This window comes from Muntiacus reevesi, chromosome 2, assembly GCF_963930625.1.
Source record: "Muntiacus reevesi chromosome 2, mMunRee1.1, whole genome shotgun sequence".
In the NCBI taxonomy this organism is placed as follows: domain Eukaryota; kingdom Metazoa; phylum Chordata; class Mammalia; order Artiodactyla; family Cervidae; genus Muntiacus; species Muntiacus reevesi.
Window position 1 is genome coordinate 265,436,596 of NC_089250.1, and position 20,861 is coordinate 265,457,456.

Here is a 20,861-nt window from a genome sequence, read left to right on the forward strand (position 1 = left end):
ACCCCAGGCCCTGACTTTTCTCATCCTCTGTTGCTCTGGGGCAGTCATCCCTACCTTAGGTAGGGGTCCCTCAAGACTAGAGTCCAGCAGTGCGGCCTCAGTCAGCCCCGAGTCATCGTCCATGCTGATGAAGATGGCCGGGGTCTCGCACTCAGACCCCTCCTCCCGGAAATCAATGGCTTCCTCCGGCTGGACGGGGCCTGGCCGCACCGAGGAAGAGGACGACGACGAGGACGAGGAGGGGGCTCCCAGTCCCCCAGGCTTCAGCTTCTGTTCCTCCTCCAGTTGCCGCTTTAAGGCCTTCTCCTGGGCCAGCCGCAGGCCAATGAGATCTTGAGGGGGTCGGGGGGCCGGAGGTGGTGCCAGGGTCAGAGGTTCTAAGTCATCCTGGGGGTGCAGAGCAACAAAACCTCAGGGACAGCTGGGACCCAAGACCCAAGCTGCTCTCAAGGGGATGGGGGGAAAAAGATGGAAACCACCTGAGGCAGACAGCAGAGAGGGCACAGGGAGTAAGGGGCTGCCGTCTCCCCACCCCCAGCTCCAGCCCCTCCCCGCAGAAACGGCTGGTGTGGGTAGGAGGAGGGGCGCGGGGGACCCTCACCTCTTCCAGGGGCCCGGCAGGTGCTTCCTTAGTCTCTGGCTCCTGCTTGCCGCTGGCCTCCAGGATGGCCATGATGGAGTTGGGGATGTGTGCTTGCTGGGGGAAAAGCAGATGGGGGTGCTGTGGAGAGCTCTGCCCCGGAGACACCCCCTCCCTTGTCCCCCTCAGACCCTTGGTGTCCTTGACTCTCCAGACCCCAGGACCTTCGTGACACTGCCGGGCTGCCCTCGGCCCCACCCCAGTCCCCCAGGGCTGGACCCATGGGGCCACCCACCCCACACCCAGGGGTACCTGGTGGGGGGTGAAGGAACGAACGTGGGCCAGCAGGGGCTCCCGGAGCTCTGGGCACTTGTCAAAGACGGCCCCCAGCTGCTGGGGTGGGAGCTGCAGGATGACCTGGAAGCTCTGGGGCTTGGTGCGCTGACAGCACTTGATGAAGCCCTCCCACACCTTGGGATACTTCCACACCTGGACCGGGCAGGGAGGGAGCAGTCGTGAGGGGGCCTGCAGGCAGCCGGCCGCAGAAGTTGGGACAAAGACCTCAGGGAAGAAGGCCATGCCTCGTTGCATTCTCGCCACCGCCTCTAGAGGGTGACGTTAGCCCTGCTAAACCTACAAGGCCTGGGGAAGTGCGGGACTCGTCCAGGGTCACACAGGTACCAAGGGCAGAACCGACATCTGACCCCCAGATCTGCCTGCATCTGCACTTAACCTCTAAGTCAGATGTTGCAAAGTGTCAACCTATGGTCTGAATCCAGACTGAAGGCTTGTGGATAGAGGTTTTTTTAATTTGTTTCATAAAACATTTCTAGCTTCTCTTGAAAAATGAGGCCATTTTTCAGTTCAAGATGCCTCTTGTCCGACTGAGTGCCAAATGATGGGGGGCAAGGGGCAGCCCTGGTGACTCAGATGGTAAAGAACCCGCTTGCAGTGTGGGAGATCCTTGGGTCAGGAAGATCCCTTGGAGAAGGGAATGGCTACCCGCTCCAGTGTTCTTGCCTGGGAAATCCCATGGACAGAGGGGCCTAGTGGGCTGCAGTCTGTGCAGTTGCGAAGAATTGCACACAACTCAGTGACTACCACCTTCACTCTGAAGGGGCAGCCACACCCCCTGGGACGTGCACCTCTCAGTCTGGTCCTACCACCCAACAGCCTCACCCGTCACCTTGCCACCCTACAGCTGTCTGCCGCAGTGACCCCTGGAGGGTTGCATTGTCCCAGCAGTCTGCCAGTCATGGTAAAGCTTGTTCTCTGCACGAGGGCTCCCTTGGGACAGGGGCCAAACCAGCTGGAAAAGCCTGGGGTTCTGCCTCAAGTCTGTTGGCAGCACGTCCTGCAGCAGCCCCCTGCCTGGGAGACCAGGGTGGCCAGGGCCGGTTACCTGCTTCATGATGAGCCGGGACAGGATGTTCATGACGAAGCCCCCCAGGCGGGGGTACATGGTCAAGGACTGGATGACGGTCCTCATGAGCAACATGGGCAGGGGGCTCTGCTCCATCAGCTGCTGCATCACCACGGCCAGCACCTCCGACGTGTACACGTTCCGCTCCGCAAAGCACAGGTTCGTGGCTGCGAGGAGGCGGAGAGGGGGCCTGTCCCCTTTGCCCACCACCCCTTAAAGAGCCTCCGCCCTGTGATCTGCCCGTGTGAGGGGAGACCCAGCCCCAACTCCCTGAAGCTCCAGGCAAGACAGATTCCCCACCCACCCAGCAGAAGCGGATACTGTGATCTGACCCTTGGAAAGCCTGGGAGCTTGGTCTAAGGGAGAGGACACGTCCATCTCCTGGAAGCCCCGCTGGTCCTCTCTCTTGGAGAATAATGCCCAGAAAGGGTGAGGGGAGAAAGCTATGTTGCCTATCCCCAGGGACCCACTGTGGCTTGACTGGGATGGCGTGGCACTTCCACTCCTACTGGAAGGAAGCAGCTGTGACTCCCGTAAGTAATCCCTCATGGGACAGGAGCCATGGTCTCCACCAGCAGACTGGTCAAGAGATTGCCTGCTCTCAACCCAGTGCACGAGGCTCGCGCTGGTGCTCGGGCGCTACCAGGCCTGGGGGGATGTGGAGGTCACAGTCCACACAGTCAGAGCAAAGGGCAAGAGGAGGAAGTCTGGGCATACAATGAGCGCCAGGAAGGGCCTGAGGGGGGCTGGTGCAGCACAAGCACCCCACGAGGGCAGGCCCCTCAGGAGCGCCCTGCGGGACCCCAAATCAGTGAGACCAGTGGTGCTCAGATCCACTGCTACTGGGGAGACTCCGGGAACTGCCTCTGAACCCCTTCTGCCCCAAACACCACTTGCCAGGTGAGTCTGTCAACCAGGAAGTCTTTATTGAGCTAGAAGAGAGGCCCCCCAATCCTTGAGAGGCTAATGGAGAGCAGAGGTGGGTGCCTATGAAGAATGGGGGCAGGGGAGCTCCTGTAAGGAAGAGAGGGAGGCTGGAGGCATGGCAGGTAGACACGCAGGGAGGAGGCTGGAGGCAGGGTAGGGAGGGCACCTAGGCTGCAGGGAGCGCAGAAGGTGAACTGCAAGAGGACCCGCCAGAAACAGAGGCTGTTCTTCCTTCTCCTCCTGTCTGGGTAGCTATTGGCTTCTGCCTGCTCTGCCAGAAAGTCTCCAAAATCAGCCTTCTTCCCATTCCTCCCCTGTAGCTCCACCCCAGCCACCTCTTGGGCCTCCCACCCACCCTCCACACAGCAGCCTGTGAGGTCTTTCAAAAGCTCAACCTGACCCTATACCTGCCACAGGCCCTCAAGAGAGCAAGTCTGAACTTGAACTGGGGTCTATGAGACACCAGCTGTGGGCAGGGCCTACACCATTACAGCCCGACTGCATCCTCCACCACCGTCCTCGACCAGATCCAGCTGGTCTGCTCTGCAGTTCCAGAACCAGGCCATGCTAGCATGGATCACCTCTCCTGCTTCCTCACCCCTGTTCATCCCACGGTTTCAGCTCAGGTGTCCCCTCCTCCACGGAGCCCTCCCTAACGTCCCACCCAAGGGAGAGTCAGGGGGCCCCTTTGGGCCCTCTGCCCCAGTCCTGTTCACTCTGGACTGTTAACTGGAGGGGTGGCCTGTGAGCCCTGGGAGGGCAGGGCCAGGACTGTCCCCATCCCTGCTGTGTCCTCAGCAGGGCCCGGCACAGGGCTTAGCAGAGGTGCACAGTGAGTCTTAGTCGCTGGGCCAGCCTGCTGGACAGGTCCAGCTGTAGGAAAGCTCACCAGAGAGAGAGGGTGGTTTAAGGGGAAGTGAATGCCAGTGGTGACTGCTTATACTGTCAGCCACTGGGGAGTCCAACAGGGCACAAAACGGGACCTGGAGCTAAGTCAAGCAGGGTCACTGGTGCAGTGGAGAAAAGCACGGGGCCTGAGCAGAGAGGCGTGCTCTGGGATGAAGAGCCAGTAGAGAGACCAGCTGAAGGGCTGCCGAGAGCTCAGCAACACAGAGGCTCCGTGTGGGCCTGGGTTTGTAGGAGGAAACCACGTGGGGCGCTGCCGACATCTCCAGGGCCTGGCTGCTGGCTGTGCGTGTGACCTGTGGTAAAGCCCCTTTCCCCCCGGGCCCGGTTCCCACGTGTAAGATCAAGGACTAAACCTGCGTCCATGAACGGGTGTCAGTGGCAGGCGGGGCCTGCACGGTTACAGCCTGACCTTCTGTCTTGACCAGACCCCCGCCCCCAAACCACCAGATCTAGCCAGCGTCCACTCTGCAGTTTCAGAGCCAGGCCATGCTAGCAGTCTGAGTCCCCTCAAACGGTACACGAGGTCATGTGTGGGTACTGTCCTGGGGAATGGGCTTGTAACTTCCAGAGGTCACCTAAGGGGCCAGGGCACGTAAGATGACCACTCCGGAGCCTCAGCTTTGACACACTTCACCGCTTCCACTAGAGGCCTGAGTTCCTGCTCAGCTGTAGCGTGTGTTTAATATTTTCAGAAGCTCCTCTCTTGACCTAAAGATTTCTGAGAGAATCTGCCGAGGAAGACTAGGAAATACATCACTGAAGCTACTTCAGGCGGGACAAGAAAATAGGTGGCAAGGAGAGAAAACCCCCCTCCCTGCTTTTAAAGGAGAGAGAAGGAAGCAAAGGACAGCTGTCTTCTGAGAAGAGCAGGGGACAGTAAGGGCTCCTGCCTCTGGGAAACATGGTTTCTGGGCCAGAAGCCGCGGAGGACATGGAGGGGAGCGCGGAGGGAGGGAAGGGAGCGCCGAGGGAGCGAGCGCCGCCCTGGGACCCAGGAGGCCATCTGCAGGCAGAACCCGGTTTCCGACTCGGGTCCCCCCAACTTTCAATTCTGTTTTGTCCACCAAACCACTTAGTTTCTGGGTGGCCCTGAGCAAGTTACTTAACCTCTCTGGAACCTCCACTTCGACTACAAGACGGAAGTCAGCATACTTACCAGGAACAGAGTGGTGTGGCTGGGTGGGTGGGCCTGTGAGGTGCTTAGGAGAGCGCGGCTCAGACTAAGTGCTGGCGAACAGTGACAGCTGCCATTAGGAAACTGCTAACTGCGGTGAGCCGGCCAGGCGGTCACCTACTGCCCGGCCGGGAGGGACGCTCTCCTGGCTCAGCCCTCCCGGCCCAACAACGCCGTCCGTGCGCTGCCTGCCCTGCCTCTGACCAGCTTGGCCAAGGGCTCTGTGTTCTTCACTCCTCAGGCCCATGGGGCCGGGGAGGGAGGGTCCCCCACCCTCCTGAGGACCGCTCTGTGCTGGTGCACAGGGGGTGCATCACTTCCTTAGATGGGGTGGGGGAGGAAGGAAGGAGAGGAGGGATGATGGAAAGGAGTGAGGCTGGGTGTCCAGAGCTCTGAGACGGGGCTGTGGGGGGCACAGTCTCCGTCTTGGCTGATTCCAGAGGGGGCCGACTCCAGCCCAAGGTTCTTCCCCAGGTCCGCAATGGCCAGGCCACTGAAGAGGGGGGTCGGGATGGGGGGGGTGCGCCTCACCTTTGATGATGGACTTCATGTCACACTTTGCCGAGTCGATGTTGTGTAAGGCGATGAGCAGCTCTCCAGGGTTCAGGGGGGACAGGGCTGAGTTCCCTTCACCTGCAGCAGGGGGAGTAGGGAGAGGAGGAGGAGACAGTATGGAGGCCTGGGAGACAGGTCCACGCCCCCCCAGACTGGGGGAGCGGCAGAGGAAGACAAGGCACCCTCTGGGATTAGGGGTACAGAGGGCTGGTGCAGCGCAAGAGACTGAGGCCACCGGGAGGCACCTGAAGGAGGTGGCAGCTGGGAACCATTCCAACCAGAGGCCTGTCAGGCCTTCATTGGACCCCCCGCCCCCACACTGGGCCCCCCCCATCTCTCGTGTGACTCGGCCGCTCTCCCCCGTCCCGGCCCAGGCTGTGCACCCACAAGGGCAGGGTGAGGACGAGCTCATCCCAGGTCCCCAGCACAGCAGAGAGGCGCAGGGACGTCTGCTGGACAGGACAAGAGGGGCCAGGCCACAGACTGGCAAACAGTGCTCAGGCTGAATGCCACCGGGGACGAGGCTGGGGGAGACGCGCTCTTCTTGTGGGGTGTCGAGGGTCCCAGACGCTCGCGTGTCTGTTTTAAGTCACCAAATCACGTGCAGAGCTTCCACCCTCCCTAGTTCCAGCCCCTGGGGTGAAGGCTGAGGAATCTACCCTACACTATCTGGTAGTCTGCCTAGGTTGAAAGTTCTTTCTTTTGAACCAGGGCGTGTCCAAACTCGAACAAAATGCCCCTCACCCACAGCTGGAGGGGTTCAGGCAAGAGCTGAGGAAGGGCAAATATGGAGCCCGTGTTTGAGGTCCTGGAAGGGAAGATGCTTATAAAGAGGCAGTCCTCAGTCCCCCAGTTTTGTCCCCAATGTGGATGAAACCATCATCCAAGTATCACGGGAGGGTGACCCAGAAGCTCTGGGACAGATGTTGAGATGTCGCCAAGTCTGAATGGCAGCCTCAGAGAGCAAGATGAACACCCCCACACCAAAATGTGGTGGCATTCCTCCCCCAGCATTCCACATCTCACCTCCCGGACCCCTTCCTCCTGCCACCTGAGGTGGGGTCTCCTGGGGGAGCCGCTGGGGAGGGATAATACAAGGGCCAGGGTTGAGCTGGCCCCTGGTGGGGAGGCGAACACATCACCTACCGTGCTGGGTGCCCAGCAGGCGGTTGAAGACCTCTTTCACCACTATGGGGTTGAGCTTGATGAGCTTTGGCAGGGCCTGGATCACTTCCTTCTACAAGGGCAAGGCAGGGGAGGGCAGGTCAGATACGCCCCCTGCCTGCTCCAGAGAAGCCTCCCCACTGCTCGCCCTGGGGCGGTAAGGGGCAAGCTCTGACCTCACCTAGCCCCCCAGTGCCTTCTTCCTCTCCCTCTCTTTGGCCCCTCCAGGTATAGCTTTCCCAGCTCACTGGGCCTGACCCAGCCCCAGCCTCATTACCCCCCAGGTGAGCCCCTGGGCTGGCTTGATGACTCCTCCTACAAGAGGAGATGGAGGTTCACCTGAGGTCCCACAGCCTGGGAGGAACAAGACCTGGGCAGGGGAAGCACACGCTCAAGGGGAGGTGCCCCCTGCCCTGCTCCTGTGGCTCCACTTTGTCCTCAGGACGATCATGTGTACGGGGTGGGGCAGGAAGGGAGGAGGGCGGGCAGTGGTGGATCGCTGGGATACTCACTCAGCAGGAGGAAGAAACTGGGGCTCAGAAAGGGGCGGGGCTTGCCAAGTAGAGACTGACCCAGACAAGACCCAGCCTGTGCTCACAGCATCTGACGAGGGCGCCCGGGTGCCTCCCTCCTCCCCGCCCCGCCAGGCGTGTCCCCGTGGGTGGGGGCATCCAGGCATGCAACTCCGTACCTTCTCCAGCCCATTGAGCACTGGGATGAGGAAGCGGACATCTGGCAGTCGCTTGTGGTAGAGATCCCTGACCCGCTTCACCAGCTCCGGGGACGGGGGCACTGCAGGCGAGGAATAAGCAAGAGGCTCGGGGGCTGGGGGCGGTGGGATGAGTGGACACCAAGGGGGAGAAACAAATGGTGGTGGGTGTGTGCCAGGGGCAGGGAGGGGCTGCTCCATTTCAGAGCAGAAATCCCTGGCCCTTTGGTTTCTCAAATGCGTTTTAGCAGTGCACTCTTCCGCACAGAGAAATTGAGGCCCAAGGATGCGGAGAGATTCACAAGAGGGCCAAGCGTATGGGGACCCAGCAGCTCTGATCCCCAGGTCCTGGGAAGGGAAGTGGGGAGGGCCTGGACAGAGGAGTAGGAAGAAGGATGGGGTCCCGGGAGGTACCTTTGTCCGTGAGGCTGTGCAGACAGCGTGTGACCAGCGTCTCTGCCCCCTTGGGACAGTTCTCCACGAGCAGGAGCAGCTCTGGTGAGTTCATGCCCATCCCCCGGATCTACAGGGAGAGGCGACAGACGGGCGGTGAGGGGGACTGGGCCCAGCGTGGGGAGGTGTCAGAGACCAGGCAGCTGGGAGGACGCTGGGACTCTGGGGGAGGGACTGGCAAGAGAGAGCGGATCTTAAATATTCTCACCGTTAGAGGAAAATCAAGAATTCTTTTGAGGTGATGGATGTTAATTAAACTTATGGTAATAATCATTTCACAATATACACATGTATCAAATCACTGTTGTAGACCTTAAGCTAAGCTAAGGTTGTATATTGGTTGTATCTCAATAAAGCAGAGGGAGAAAAGAATGGGTGTCAGGCTTCAGAGAAGTGGGGGAAATCTGGGGAAGATGGGCAGGGTTGGCAGAAGCGTCCAGGTCTCGTCCACCCGACCTCACACACACACAGGCTCCTGCAGCTCCTTCCTACACTCTTGTCACGCTGCCCTCCCACCAGGCAGGCCAGGTCTGGTCTCTGGGACTCAGCCTGACCTTTGATGTCCAAGCTGTTCTTCAATTCCTTGGTGAAGACGTTTCTGGGTTCTGCAGGCACAAGTGAACCCTGCCCATTTCCCCCTGTGACCACCTGGGTGCCAGCTTTGCTGCTGGCTCGGATCAGGGCTCGACCTGTTGCTGCGTCTGCTGCCTCCCCCTAACCCCTCACGGGCACCGAACACAGGGAGCGGAGGAGGGCCAGGCATCAAGGGCCCACGCTTTCCTCTGCCCAATTGCAAGCAGAGCCGACAGTCGTTGCCCTCAAGGAGCTCACAGTCCAGTGGGCTCACCGTGACAATGGGGAGAAGAAGAGTCTGCTTCCTCCTCACAACCACACTATTACCCCCACGTTACAGGTAAGGACCCTGTTGACTCTGGGAGGCAGGTACGTGGGAATTAACCTGCCTCATTTTCTCCTTTGATTTATGGTGGAAATTCTCAGTAATAAAATGTCAGGGACAGAGATAGAGAAGAGCAGTCTCAAATCTGGTGACAAAAGGGAAGAACAGACATTCTGAATTTCACAGGCCAGCCTGTAACTGAGCTGCTTTTGTGGGTGACCCTGTGGTTCCAGAGAGGAGCAGGAGAGACTCGGGCCACGACAAGTAAAGATTCCCGTCAGCAAGGCAGGGGAGGGACGGCTCATACATGACAACAGGGAGACACGTATTCATGCACATGAGGTCGCAGAATCGCTCCAACAAGCTTGCTGGTCTGAATTATCTGCTTGGTTTTAACTGAAGGGTGCAAGGCCACGCAGTGAGAAAGGGACAGATGGAATGTGAACCAAGGTCTGTCCGACTGGAGGCTCTTAACTACAGGGCTACCCTTCTGTCTTCTCAGGGGTGGACGGAGGCGGCAGGGTAATGACCCTTAAGTCTCAACACTCAGCAAGGGGAGAACATTCGGGGGCGGGGCTGGAGTTGTGGTCAGCCCCGCCCACCGGTGGGCGGAGCCTGGCGGGCCAGGAGCCTCACCGGCTGCTCGATGACCCTCAGCACTGTCCTCTTGATGTCGGCGATGGCCTCCGTGTACACGGCCGCCAGCTCGTGGATCAGCTTGTGGTTCTGAGGTAGGAGAGCCAGGTAGAGGTACAGGCACTGCTTCACCGTCTCCTCGGTCCAGGGTGCGGCCACCTCTAAGGGGGAGGGGGGGTGGGGGAAAATCAGGCCAGCCCCACTCCCCCCACCCCTGCCCAGCGCCTGGATCTTCTTGGGGGGCTGCAGGCACAGAAGGAAGTGGGAACTGGGCCTGGAAACAAACTGTCCCAGGGCAGGAAGCCAGTCCTCTGGGAAATGGGGTGCAACCAGACCTGCTCCCCTTCTAGAAGTCTCTGCCCTACATTCCCATCTGGTCTCCTCTGACCACCGACTCAGAGAGATCTTCCCAAGAGCCCATCTGACTCTGCTCCCCTTCTACTCAGCAGTCTCACCACCATCCGGGGCCCTCAGGGGCCGCCTCACCTTGCTTTCCCTGCCAGCTCCTGTTCAGGGCTGCCCTGCCTCTGGGGCTGTGTGCTGGGGTCACAGCCTCCTCTGACAGCCCCTTGGGGCCCCCACTTTGGAGCCTGTGCACATGCTGCTGTTGCCTAGAACCCTGCGCCCAACACTTTTCTTTTCTTTTTAACCTCGCTGTGTGGCAGGATCTTCGTTCCCCAACCAGGGATTGAACCTGTGCCTCCTGCACTGGGAGCATGGAGTCTTAACTACTAGACCACCAGGGAAGCCCCCAGCTCCTCCTTCTGCACCACCTAAGGGTCACAGAGCCAGCACATCTCCTGGGAAGCTGGCCCGGCACCCAGGTGGCACTGGGGCTCCTGTGCTCCCAGAAGCCCCCTGCTTTCTGCCATGGCCGGAACCTTCCAGGTTAGTGGTCCCTTCCCTGGGGGCCTGGGTCTCCCAGTCTGCAATGCCGGAGGACCCAGAGCTCTGCTAAGGGAATGGTCTGCAAAGAACTTGCCTGGCCCTTCCTGGAGTCCCATCACTGGCTCACTCTCCTGGGCCTCGGCTTCCAGCCCAGCTGCCCCCGCTTTCAGGATGCTCTGCCTGACCCCTCAGGCTGGGCCAAGAGCCCCTTCTGGGTTCCTGCAGGCTCCTGCTTTCGCCACTGAGGCCTGCTCGTTCCGGTTTTTACTGTCTGGCTGTCTCCCCTAGTTCACGACACCTCTGGAAAACCTGAGCCAAACCTGTGTCCTTGTCGGCTCCAAAGAGCACCGACGGCGGGTTGGGGTGGACCAAGAGCTGTAGGTAGTTGAGGGCAAACTTCTCCACATACTCTCGCAGCTGCTCCTTCTCGTACATGCGCTTGATGAACAGCAAGGCCTGGGAACGCACCTGAGGAGCGGGGGTGCAGGGGAGGACGGCTGCCCTGAACTTGGTGGCCATCGGTGTGAAAACAAGCTGAGGTCTGAGAAAGGTCCGGCGGGGCTGAGCTACCGTGCCCAAGGCTGGTCACCTGCTTGGGAGAGAGGCTTCCTGGCCTAACTCAAGGCCCTGTACCACCCCACCGTCTACCTGCCCCGTCCCATCTCTTATCGTTCATTCTTGTCTTGCTTGCTATACTCCAACTGGAAGGAGCTTTCCTCAGTTCCTCAAAAAAGTGAAGTCACTCAGTTGTGTCCGACTCTGTGACCCTGTGGGCTATAGCCTACCAGGCGTCTCCGTCCATGGGATTTTCCAGGTAAGAGTACTGGAGTGGGTTTCCATTTCCTTCTCCAAGGGATTGTCCCGACCCAGGGATCGAATTCAGGTCTCCCTCATTGCAGCCAGACACTTTACCGTCTGAGCCACCAGGGAAGCTCTCACTTTTTTTAAAGTGACTGCATTCTCCCCAGCTCTGAGACTTGCCACAAAAGCTTCCCACTGCTGGCATGCCTGTCACTGGCCAGATCCTGTTTCCCTCAGACATCCCCTGATGGGAGCCACGTGAACAGGGCCCGGTCTTGGGCGCTGCTTTGTCCCTAGCGGCACCACAGGGCTGAGCCAGCAGGGAGGGTTTGCTGAGTGAACAGCCCTGAGATGTCAGGAAGGAGCTGGTGGCAGGCGGGAGCAGGGATGGACCGAGGGCTTCTCAATCACACGCTGACCCTCCGTGCAGGGCACACCTGTCCCCTCAGTGCAGCTCTTGGCTCACACGACCCCTCCTCCAGAAGTCTTCTTTAGACCGCTTCCCTTCCCTGGCCGCACACCCAACTCCACTCCAGGCACTGAACAGGCTGTGTGGTCACAATGGCTCCCCTCCTGGTCAGTGTCCCCCCAGGTCCCAGCACAGCACCAGGCCTTAAGAGGGGGTGCACCAACATGAGCAGAGTAAGAGCAAAATGGACCGCCATTCCTGGGGAGTGGGCTGTGTACATGCTAAGCAGCCTTGTGCCATCAAGAATGGAAAAGCCGCCACCACCAAGGTGTTGCAAGAAGGGCGGCAGGCCCAGAAACCTTCAGGGTCATGTGGAAAAGACGGGGCTGGTGACTCGGGACAGAGGAAGGGCTGAGTGTAGCCCAGCACTAAGCACGGGTGGGGGGTCACCTTGTCCTTCTCGTGGGAGCTGAGGTCTAGCAGGACATGCAGGTACTGGAACTGGCGGGATGGGCGCTTGAAGATCAGGTCTCGGAGAGTGGACATGCCCAGGTAGGTGCGACTCTGCGGCAGGAAGGAGGGGAGCTGGAGCCCAGGGCACCGCAGTGGGCCTCGGGGGTGTCTCTCTTGCCTAGTCAGATCAGGTCCCTCACAGAGCCCCCCAGCCCACCCCAGGCTGCAGCGAGCATGGCCCCGCCCACGCCCATCCTCACCTCGTCCTCACAGTACTTGCGGATCACCTCCAGGGCGCTCTCGGTGATCAGCGGCGCCTCCAGCACAACCTTGGTGAAGATCCTGCCAGAGGGGGAGGGACGGGGTAGAGCTGCAGAGGAGAGGCCCCCGGGCTTCCCCCTCCTGCTGACTGCAGCTAAGAGGTGGCAGGACCACTCAGAGCGCTCGCTCAACCCCCGGCGGACAGTTACAGAGCTCTGGAAGCAACAGAGTTGGGTTCAAATGCTGCCGGGGGGGCGGGGGAGGTGACATGGGCAGAGACTGCCTCTGTGAAACTCAGCTTTGTCCAATGGGGATTCCTAGCTTGTCTAAAACAGCGGTGGGAGGGGATGATTGGGGGGGAGTGGGAAAGGGTGTTATATTTCAGACACGGTGACCACCAAAGGCTGCTTTGAGATGCTTTAGTCATGCTGGTAGATAACAAAGAGCTGGCCATGCAAGGAACAGGCGGAGAAGACCCCAAGTAGAGAACAGAAAAGTGCCAAGCTTGGCATGTGTAAGCACACAGGACTGAAAGCTGGTGCGGCTGAAGTTGGGGCAGGGGGTGGGGGCTGGGCAGGGAAAAGCACAGAGGCCAAAAAAGAGGCTCGAGAGGTTGGTGGCGACTAGATTATACAAGATCTCCCAGAGGCCTAGTAAGGAAGTTGCATTTTATCTTGAGGACAATGGAAGGTTTTTAGTAGGGACATAGAGGCTTGACATTATCAAATGTCACCTGTGCTGCTGGAGAATGGATACGCTGGAGGTCAAGAACAAGGAGGAAGCTACAGAACCACCTGAGGCAAGAGACGGGGATGGTAAGAAGCTGACACCCAGAACAGGCTTCTGAAGCCGGCACTGTTTTCACACATCATGGGAGAAAACGGAGGCCGAGGTGAGTGACACAGATGTCAGGGAGCAAGCGGCAGAGCCGGGGGACACAGCGACAGTGCAGAGACCTGGTCTGAGCGCGGGGAGAGGCGGTGGCTCGGGACGGGCGCGTGGAGGGCTGACTCGGGTGCTGATGAAGAGCTGCTTGGAGCCCAGAAAGAAAAGGCAGGACACGGGACAGGGGACCCCTGAGGACAGCGGGGTGCAGGGCCACCCCCTCACCCATCCTTCTGGTCCGGCTTCTCCTGCAGGCCGGAGAGCAGGCGGATGAGGCAGTCCTCGTATTTGTCCAGGGCGCCCTTGACGCCAGCTGCGAGGTAGGCGTTGTATTCCTGGTAGAGCCAGGCGAAGGCCAGGTCCAGGCGGGCCCGGACGTCCTCCAGGATGAAGGACAGGACCTCGGCCTTCAGGCCCGAGTCAAACTGCGTCACCAGGCTGGCCAGGATCTTTATGCGCACCTGACATGGGAGCGAGGAGCTGTGTCGGCGTGGGGGGCGGGCAGTGCCTGGCACCCCTAACCCTGCCCTGCCGTCTGCTCCCGCCCAGCCTCAGAGCCAGCGCAGGCCCAGTGTTAAGTGAGGAAGGAACGCTGAAGAGTCTTATTTTCAAGAGGTCTCATTTATATGAAAGGAAAAAAACTGAAAAGGGAGAAAAAAATAATCAACACAGAATACAACTAGGAGTAATAGCCAAAATTTCTAGGAGTAATTATCTAAATCATAGATATATAAAATTACAAATAGCTACACTGTATCTAAAGTGCATCTAAAATATATATAGGTAAATTTTTAGGAGTATTATCTTGAGTACACAGAAAATGATCCTGAAGGATTCCCTGAATTTGTTTACTGGTCACTTCTGTCAGGGGGATGGCTCCCAGATGGGGGCCAAAGAAGACATATGGTCCCCCTATGGCCTGGAAATAATTTGAACAGAAAGCATATACTATTTGTTTAACTAAACTTCAAAAATTGGGGAAAAAGCCACTTGACTGAGGTTACAATCCCAGCAAGTGGCAGAATCAGGATTTAAAGCAAGTGTTAGGTGTGTAAGTCTGTCTGTGGCGAAAGAACAAGAATGCTATGAACCACAGCAAGAGCAAGCACCCAACAGCCCGCGTGCAGGGGGCTCCTCCTGGTAGCCACCCTGTGTGGGGGACAGAGCACGCGTGTCCACACACATCTTATTCCACGTTGCCTGTGAGGAGCTGCTGCTATCATATCTGCTTTATGGGAGGTGGGAGTGAGGCTGGGAGAAGCGGCCAGGGAGCGGCAGTGCTGGGGTCTGAAGCCAGGGAGAGTTAACCCTGAGGCCTGTCTCTCCGCTGGGCCGTGCGGCAGGCTCCTGGAGAGAGGGACTGGGAGGAGGGGCTGGGAGGACGGTGGCACACCTGGGCGGCCCCGCTGCAGGCCACAGCCTTCTCAGCCCGCAGGATCCGCTTCACAGCGCCCAGCTTCATGGCCTCAACCTGCGCGTCTGTCAGGGGCTTCAGCACGTCACTTAGGCGGAAGATTTTCTTGCGCCCGCCGGCGCCCGCCAGCCTATGTGCAAGAGTAGGGACAGGGACATGGTGACTCTGAACATCCTTTCTGGAAGCCAGGCCCCACCCCAGGCTATACAGAGACAACTCCACGCTGTCCCTCCAACTCCCCCGTGACCCCGAGGCACTGCAGGGCAATGGGAAGGCAGAGGATGCTGTTCTGGTTTGGTACACAGTATCTGAGGGGAGGCCGCTATAAGGAGCAGGCAACGGATGACGACGTGAGATCTGAATGAAGTGAGGGAATCAGACCCTCAAGTGTCTGGGGGTGAGCTCTCTAGGCAGAGGGAACAGGGAGTGCAAAGGCCTCCATGTGGGGATGTGCTTGGCCGACCAAGAGGCTGGTGTGACGGGAAGAGGGAGCAAGGCGAACAGAGAGCTTGGGGGGCAGCAAGTCAGGCAGGGCGCTGCTGGCGAGCCTGGGTTGGGGACAGGGCAGGGAGAGGCTGGATTCTGTGGTCTGTAAGGCAGGTGATGATGGGGACAATGATGGGAGCAACCAGGAGCACTTCCTACGTGCTAGAAACCACGCTAAGTGCTTTTTACCTCATGATCACTGTCCACCCAAGAGCCATCTGATTTAATCATCTAACCAGCACTGTGAACTCATTTAATTCTCTCTCATCCTCAAAGACAGAGAGATACGATCAGCCCCACTTTAGATATAAGACAGTAGTTTTATATACAAGAAAACAGCAGATAAGGTCTAGTGGTTATGGCATTGACTCTGGAATCTGAGAACCTGGCCCAAACTGATCTCTGTTTATCTGCCTTCGTCTGTCACACACACACACATGCCACAACCAGGCCCCAGTTTCCTGCACCAGCACCTGTCAGGGGACTCACCGGGGCTGCGTGACGGGGATAATGGGCTCCGGCCTCCTCTTGGCCTGGGGTGCCTCCTCCTCCAGGGAGGACATGGAACTCAGGGAGCCCACCACCGAGATGGCCTGGCCCTGGGCTGGCAGGCGCCGCTTGATCAGGACGCTCTCCGGCTTCACCGCCTTCTCCTCCTTGGGCTCCTCCTTACTCTGTTTGGTCTGCTCCACGCCTGAGGGGAAGGCAGCAGACCGGATCGTGGTGCGTCGGAACCACCTGCTCCCACCCAAGGACCTCCTGTGGGCTAGGCTCCACTCTTAAGCCTTGCGCACCCGAAATTCATTTAAATCTGTAAAGCGTGGATTGGATCCCTAGTGGGGGAATGAGGATACTGCAAGCTCTATGGCATGGCCAAAAAGGCAAAAAATTAGGGAAAAAAAAAATCTGCAAAATGCTTTTCTGGAGCTGGAACATTTTTCATCCCCACTTTGCAATAAAACGACTGAGGTTCAAACAAGAAACGTCATTATCTTTTGGTCGGAGTAATACCAGGTATCGCCACTTTAGAAAGCTGATGAGCAGTTTCAAACAGCACTGAACATGCCCAAGATCACGACCCAACAATTCCACTTTGTATAAACTCAACACAAATGAGGACACAGCAGCTTTATTTATAACAGCCAGAAACTGTATAAAGAGCCCACAGGTCCGTCAACAGAGGAGTGTGGATAAACAAATGGGGGCCTCTTCACATAAAGGAAGACTAATGAGCAATAAAAAAATAAACACTTGGTTTACACAGCAACATGGATGAATTTCAAAAACTTATGCTGAGTTTAAAGTAAGCCAGAAGCTATGAGCCCATTGACAGAAGTTCAAAACTAAAACTCACCTATGGTGCGGACAGGGGATGCATTGAGTCTACTGGAAAGGAGCAAGAAGGAACTTTCCAGAGTGCTGGTGACAGTCCTTCTCCACCGAGGCAGTGCTTACAGTGGCATGTTCACTTTGTGAAAATCCACTAAGTTGTGCACTTCTGAGCTGTGAGTTTCACTGTACCCAATTTAAACCTCAGTAGCACAGTAAGAATGGGAAACCACCTGAGGCTCGGAGAGGTTAAGTAACTTGACCAAAGACACAGTTATTAAGTGGCTGAGGTAGTCTGGGTCCTCTCAGACCTCAAACCCAAGTCTGCAGTACTTCAAAGCCCAGGGCCTGAAAATATTAGGTACTCACTACATCTATGGGACCTGTGACTATTGACACCTAAGATCTCATATGGTTTTCCATTTGCACTTCGACAAAGAGGTGCTCTTCCAGTAAGGAGAGGCCAGTGGCCAGTGCCAACCCCGGCCCTGGTCAGCTCCCTGCGGCACTCACCTGGCCCCAGTCCTGCAGCCGTCATCTGCGTGGCCATGAGCCGAGCCAGGTGCTTGATCTGGGCTTCGGTGCCTGCTGACTCCACTGGGGTGTAGATCGCTTGGAAGGAGGCAGGCATGGCCTCGGGCAGGTACACCATGCTGATGAGGACCTGCGAGATGCCAGGAACCTTCCTTACTTATTGACCCAACAAACGCTGGTTCCACACCCAGGCCAATCTAGCAAAATGGCAGTGATGAGGACAGACCTGGGCTTCCTCTCATGGATCACAGATTCTTGTGCAAGTGAGAGAGAAAACGAGTACTGATGTAGTGTGGGTGGTATACGAGAGACGGAAAGAGTGCCAGGGGTCACACCAGGAAGGTCAAGGACAGCTTTGGCTCCTCCGGGCAGGGGCATGTAGGCTGAGAACTGAGAGGTGGGCTGGAAGCAGACTGACAGAGTGAGGCCTTGCAGTGGTGCGGGCAGGTGGGTGGGTAAATTCCAGGTATGGGAATGGCATGGGAGAAGCCTAAGAGGCAACAGAGCTGGTACTCTGCCCGGAGAGTGGAAGGAGGTTCAGTGACAGAGTATAATATGAGCTAGAAATTGATTTAAAACAAACAAACAAAAAATCAGTACCCTACTAGAACAACATATCCACGTCTGTCAGGAATCAGTAACAAAAGATAACTTCAGCCCCCCTACAGGCTTGGAAGTTTGAATGCATGCTCTTAAATAATAACTACAAGAGAAAAATAATGAAATAAAACATGTAAGATGCAGCTACAATGGTACTTAAATGGAAAATAGGACCCTCAAATGCTTACATTGGAAGAAAAATGAAAGTGAAAGTCACTCAGTCGCGTCTGACTCTTTTGCTCCAGGTCAGAAAATTGGAGTGGGTAGCCTATCCCTTCTCCAGGGGATCTTCCCGACCCAGGAATTGAACCGGGGTCTCCTGCATTGCAGGCGGATTCTTTACCAACTGAGTTATCAGAGACTGAACACTAACAAGCCAAGCATTTAACTTTGGGGAAAAACATTGAAAGAAAATAACATGAAAGAAAGAAAGACAACAGAAACAAAGAAAAAAGAAAAAAAGACAGCAGAAATAAAACAGAAAAGGTTACGAAAGATGATCAAAAAACTTAAGAGCCAGTTCTTTGAAATGGCTTAAAACAAGCAAATCTATGGCAAGAATATACAAAATAAAGAGGAAGGGCACAGTACTAGGGACAAAAAAATGGCACATTACTACAGAGACAGCAGGTATTACGAGAGTAAAAGAATCCTATGAACAACTACATGTCAATAATTTGAAAAAGACAATTTCCTGGAGTGTGACAGGGATAGATAAGGTACAAGTTGATGGAACCCAAATCAGATGGCCTAAGGCAAGTTGAATTTAAGTTTTATGTGGAAGGAAGCAGAGAGCCCAGGCAGGGATTTGCGCAGGGGAGCCTCATGACTTGTACTTGACAAAGATGCCTCCGGCTGCCGCAGGGAGAGTAGAAGGCAGAGCCAGGAAGAAGTGGTCCTCTTGGGAAGAGGGCGGGGCCTGGACAGGGCAGGGGTCAGTCAGTGGGATGGGGAAGAGGGGAAGGACTGGGGGTGAGGAGGAAGCAAAGAGTTGAACTTCCAAGTTTCTGGTGTGGGGACAAGAGGCATGTGTGCCAAGAACACAGGCGGGGCCATGGGCCTGTATTGGAGTGGGAGGAGAAATTTCACAAGTTTAGTTTTGACAATGTTAAGTCTGAGGTACCTATAAAACACTCAAGGAGAGAAAGATGCAAGTGGCCAGACACTCAGGCCTGGAGCTCACCAGAGATGTGAGCTGGGGAGTAAACTCCTCGCTGCCCCAACTGCCCAGCAACTAACCCCTTGGAGCCTCTAGGGAGAGAGAAGGGAAAGCTGATGGTGACTGCTGTTGAGCATGGAAACAGGTATTTGCCACAAGCGTCCAACAAAAGGTCTCGGTGTTGCTACAGCCAGAAGACTGATGTGAGGACCACCACCCTCCCACCTCCTCGCCCCTCCCCCACTCCAACTGCCTCATCAACTCAAACCAATGGTTCTGTTACTTTGGAGCAGGACATCGTTGAAAATCTAAAAATAACACTGGTCATCCCACCCCACCAATGCCAATCCCACACCACATAAGGAACAAGTCATGGGGCTGATGCTCCAGTTAATAGACCTAATAGGCCCTCCCTGCAAAGGAAAGGAGAGAGAGTGGGTGGGTCTAGATTGAGACTTAAAAAACCCAAAGGGGAACTATGATGGGGGGATGGGCAGTGTGATAAGTAACCTCTTGAAGGAATAAAGATCATCTAAGAAGAGGTCCATCCAAGGTGAGGAAGGCCCAGTGGACCACACCCTCCCAACCCTGAAAACAGAAGTGTTTCAGGTCTGATGTTAATGTGCAAAAGGTAGGCAGTGTGGAGCAGAAAGGCAGGGAAAGACTGGAGACCTTTCCTCCCTGCCTTGTGGGAAAAGGCCCTACACGTCCTCACCAGATTGGCCACGTTGTCAGGTGTCAGCAGAGGCTGGAGGAATTCGGCTGTGATGTCCGTGTCTGACTGGCCTGAGATCTGGGCTGAGGCCTTTGAGGTTCCTGAGGGGCCTGGCTCCAAGTCCTTGTCCTCATCATCTTCCCCCAGGTTGGGCTCTGGGATGGAGGAGATGACAAGATGCTGGCTCTCTGGAGGAAGCACCGGGCCGTTCTCTCCTCCCAGGTATCCCTGGTGGTCCCTGCCCCCCAGCAGCTTCAGCAGACAGGAGCAGTGCGGCCATGTGACCCTGGGGAACTACCCGCCTCTCTCTAGGCCTCAGTTCTCCTCATCTGAGAAATGGAAACACTAGCCTGGCCGATCACACGAAGCTCCATGAAGACAAAAAAGTTAACTAATAAGCTCACAGAGCTTTATTGTTTAAAAATACCTATCTTGGAAATAGTGCTCCGCCTCACTGGGAATCAAGAAAATGTAAAACATCCTAATAAGAGAACAAATTTGCCTATATGATGGACCAAAAAAAAAAAAGTAGTGACAGTTGTTAGTGGGGGTGTGAACTGTGGAAGTGTAAACTGGTATGGCCTTTGGGAAGGGCAGTTTGATAGCAGGTCAAAATTTTAAACGTGTATACCTCTTCAACACAGCAGTTCCACTTTTAGGATCTACCCTAAAAACTTACAGATATAGGGAGCACGTGTAAATCCATGGCTGATTCATGTCAATGTATGGCAAAACCCACTACAATATTGTAAAGTAACTAGCCTCCAACTAATAAAAATAAATGGAAAAAAAAAACTTACAGATATAGCTAAGGTAAAATGTACAGAAAATTCACAGAAATACTGACGGTATGGAGATATAGCATACAACTTCTATCAACAACAGGCTGGGTGAATACAAGTACAGAGGTTCTAGCTCAAGGGAAAAAACTAATTTAGTATGAACCTTAGAGAAAAAGCTTTGTGTGCAAAGATGTTCCCTGAAGCTATAGTTATAAAAGTGGAAAAGCTGGAATGTTCAACAGAATGATGATTTAAGTAGATTAAGGCAAAAATATGACATGTTACACAATCTCGTCAAGTCTGCAACACATGTAACAAAGAGCTAATACCCTGCATTAAGCAAGGGCCCCTCCAATCCAATTACAAAAGGCTGAACAGCCCAATAGAATGGGTACTTCACATAAATGCAAACAGCTAATAAATGTAAAACAATGCACAGCCTAACTCCAAAACAGGCAAGAAAGCAAATTTAAACCAAGGATACCATTTATACCCAGGGTTTACCCAGTGGGGTATCTGGCACTCACACACTGCTGGGGTGGCATGCACTGGTGTGATTTTTTTAGAAAATTGCTATCAGAAATTTACAGAATTCCCTGGAGATTCAGTGGTTAGGACTTCCTGCTTCCACTGCAGGGACTGTGGGTTCAATCCCTGGTCAGGGAGCTAAAATTCCACATGCCACAAGAAGCGGCCAAAATAAAGGAAAAAAAAAAA

General features: G+C 55.8%; 1 protein-coding gene across 1 annotated transcript in view; it reads right to left on the reverse strand.

The window, feature by feature from the left end:
* The window catches only part of SYMPK (symplekin scaffold protein), a 33,754-nt gene that overhangs the window by 298 nt on the left and 12,595 nt on the right, over positions 1-20,861 (reverse strand). Inside the window, exons 10-26 of the mRNA XM_065926348.1 lie at positions 19,363-19,517; positions 16,868-17,018; positions 15,515-15,719; positions 14,519-14,669; positions 13,351-13,586; positions 12,240-12,321; positions 11,977-12,090; positions 10,637-10,784; positions 9,429-9,589; positions 7,856-7,964; positions 7,424-7,524; positions 6,715-6,805; positions 5,545-5,646; positions 1,983-2,170; positions 893-1,069; positions 602-697; positions 55-387 (exon numbers count right to left, since the gene is read on the reverse strand). Of these exons, the coding sequence (XP_065782420.1) occupies positions 55-387; positions 602-697; positions 893-1,069; positions 1,983-2,170; positions 5,545-5,646; positions 6,715-6,805; positions 7,424-7,524; positions 7,856-7,964; positions 9,429-9,589; positions 10,637-10,784; positions 11,977-12,090; positions 12,240-12,321; positions 13,351-13,586; positions 14,519-14,669; positions 15,515-15,719; positions 16,868-17,018; positions 19,363-19,517 (2,600 nt within the window). The remainder of the gene's footprint in view (positions 1-54; positions 388-601; positions 698-892; positions 1,070-1,982; positions 2,171-5,544; positions 5,647-6,714; positions 6,806-7,423; positions 7,525-7,855; positions 7,965-9,428; positions 9,590-10,636; positions 10,785-11,976; positions 12,091-12,239; positions 12,322-13,350; positions 13,587-14,518; positions 14,670-15,514; positions 15,720-16,867; positions 17,019-19,362; positions 19,518-20,861) is intronic.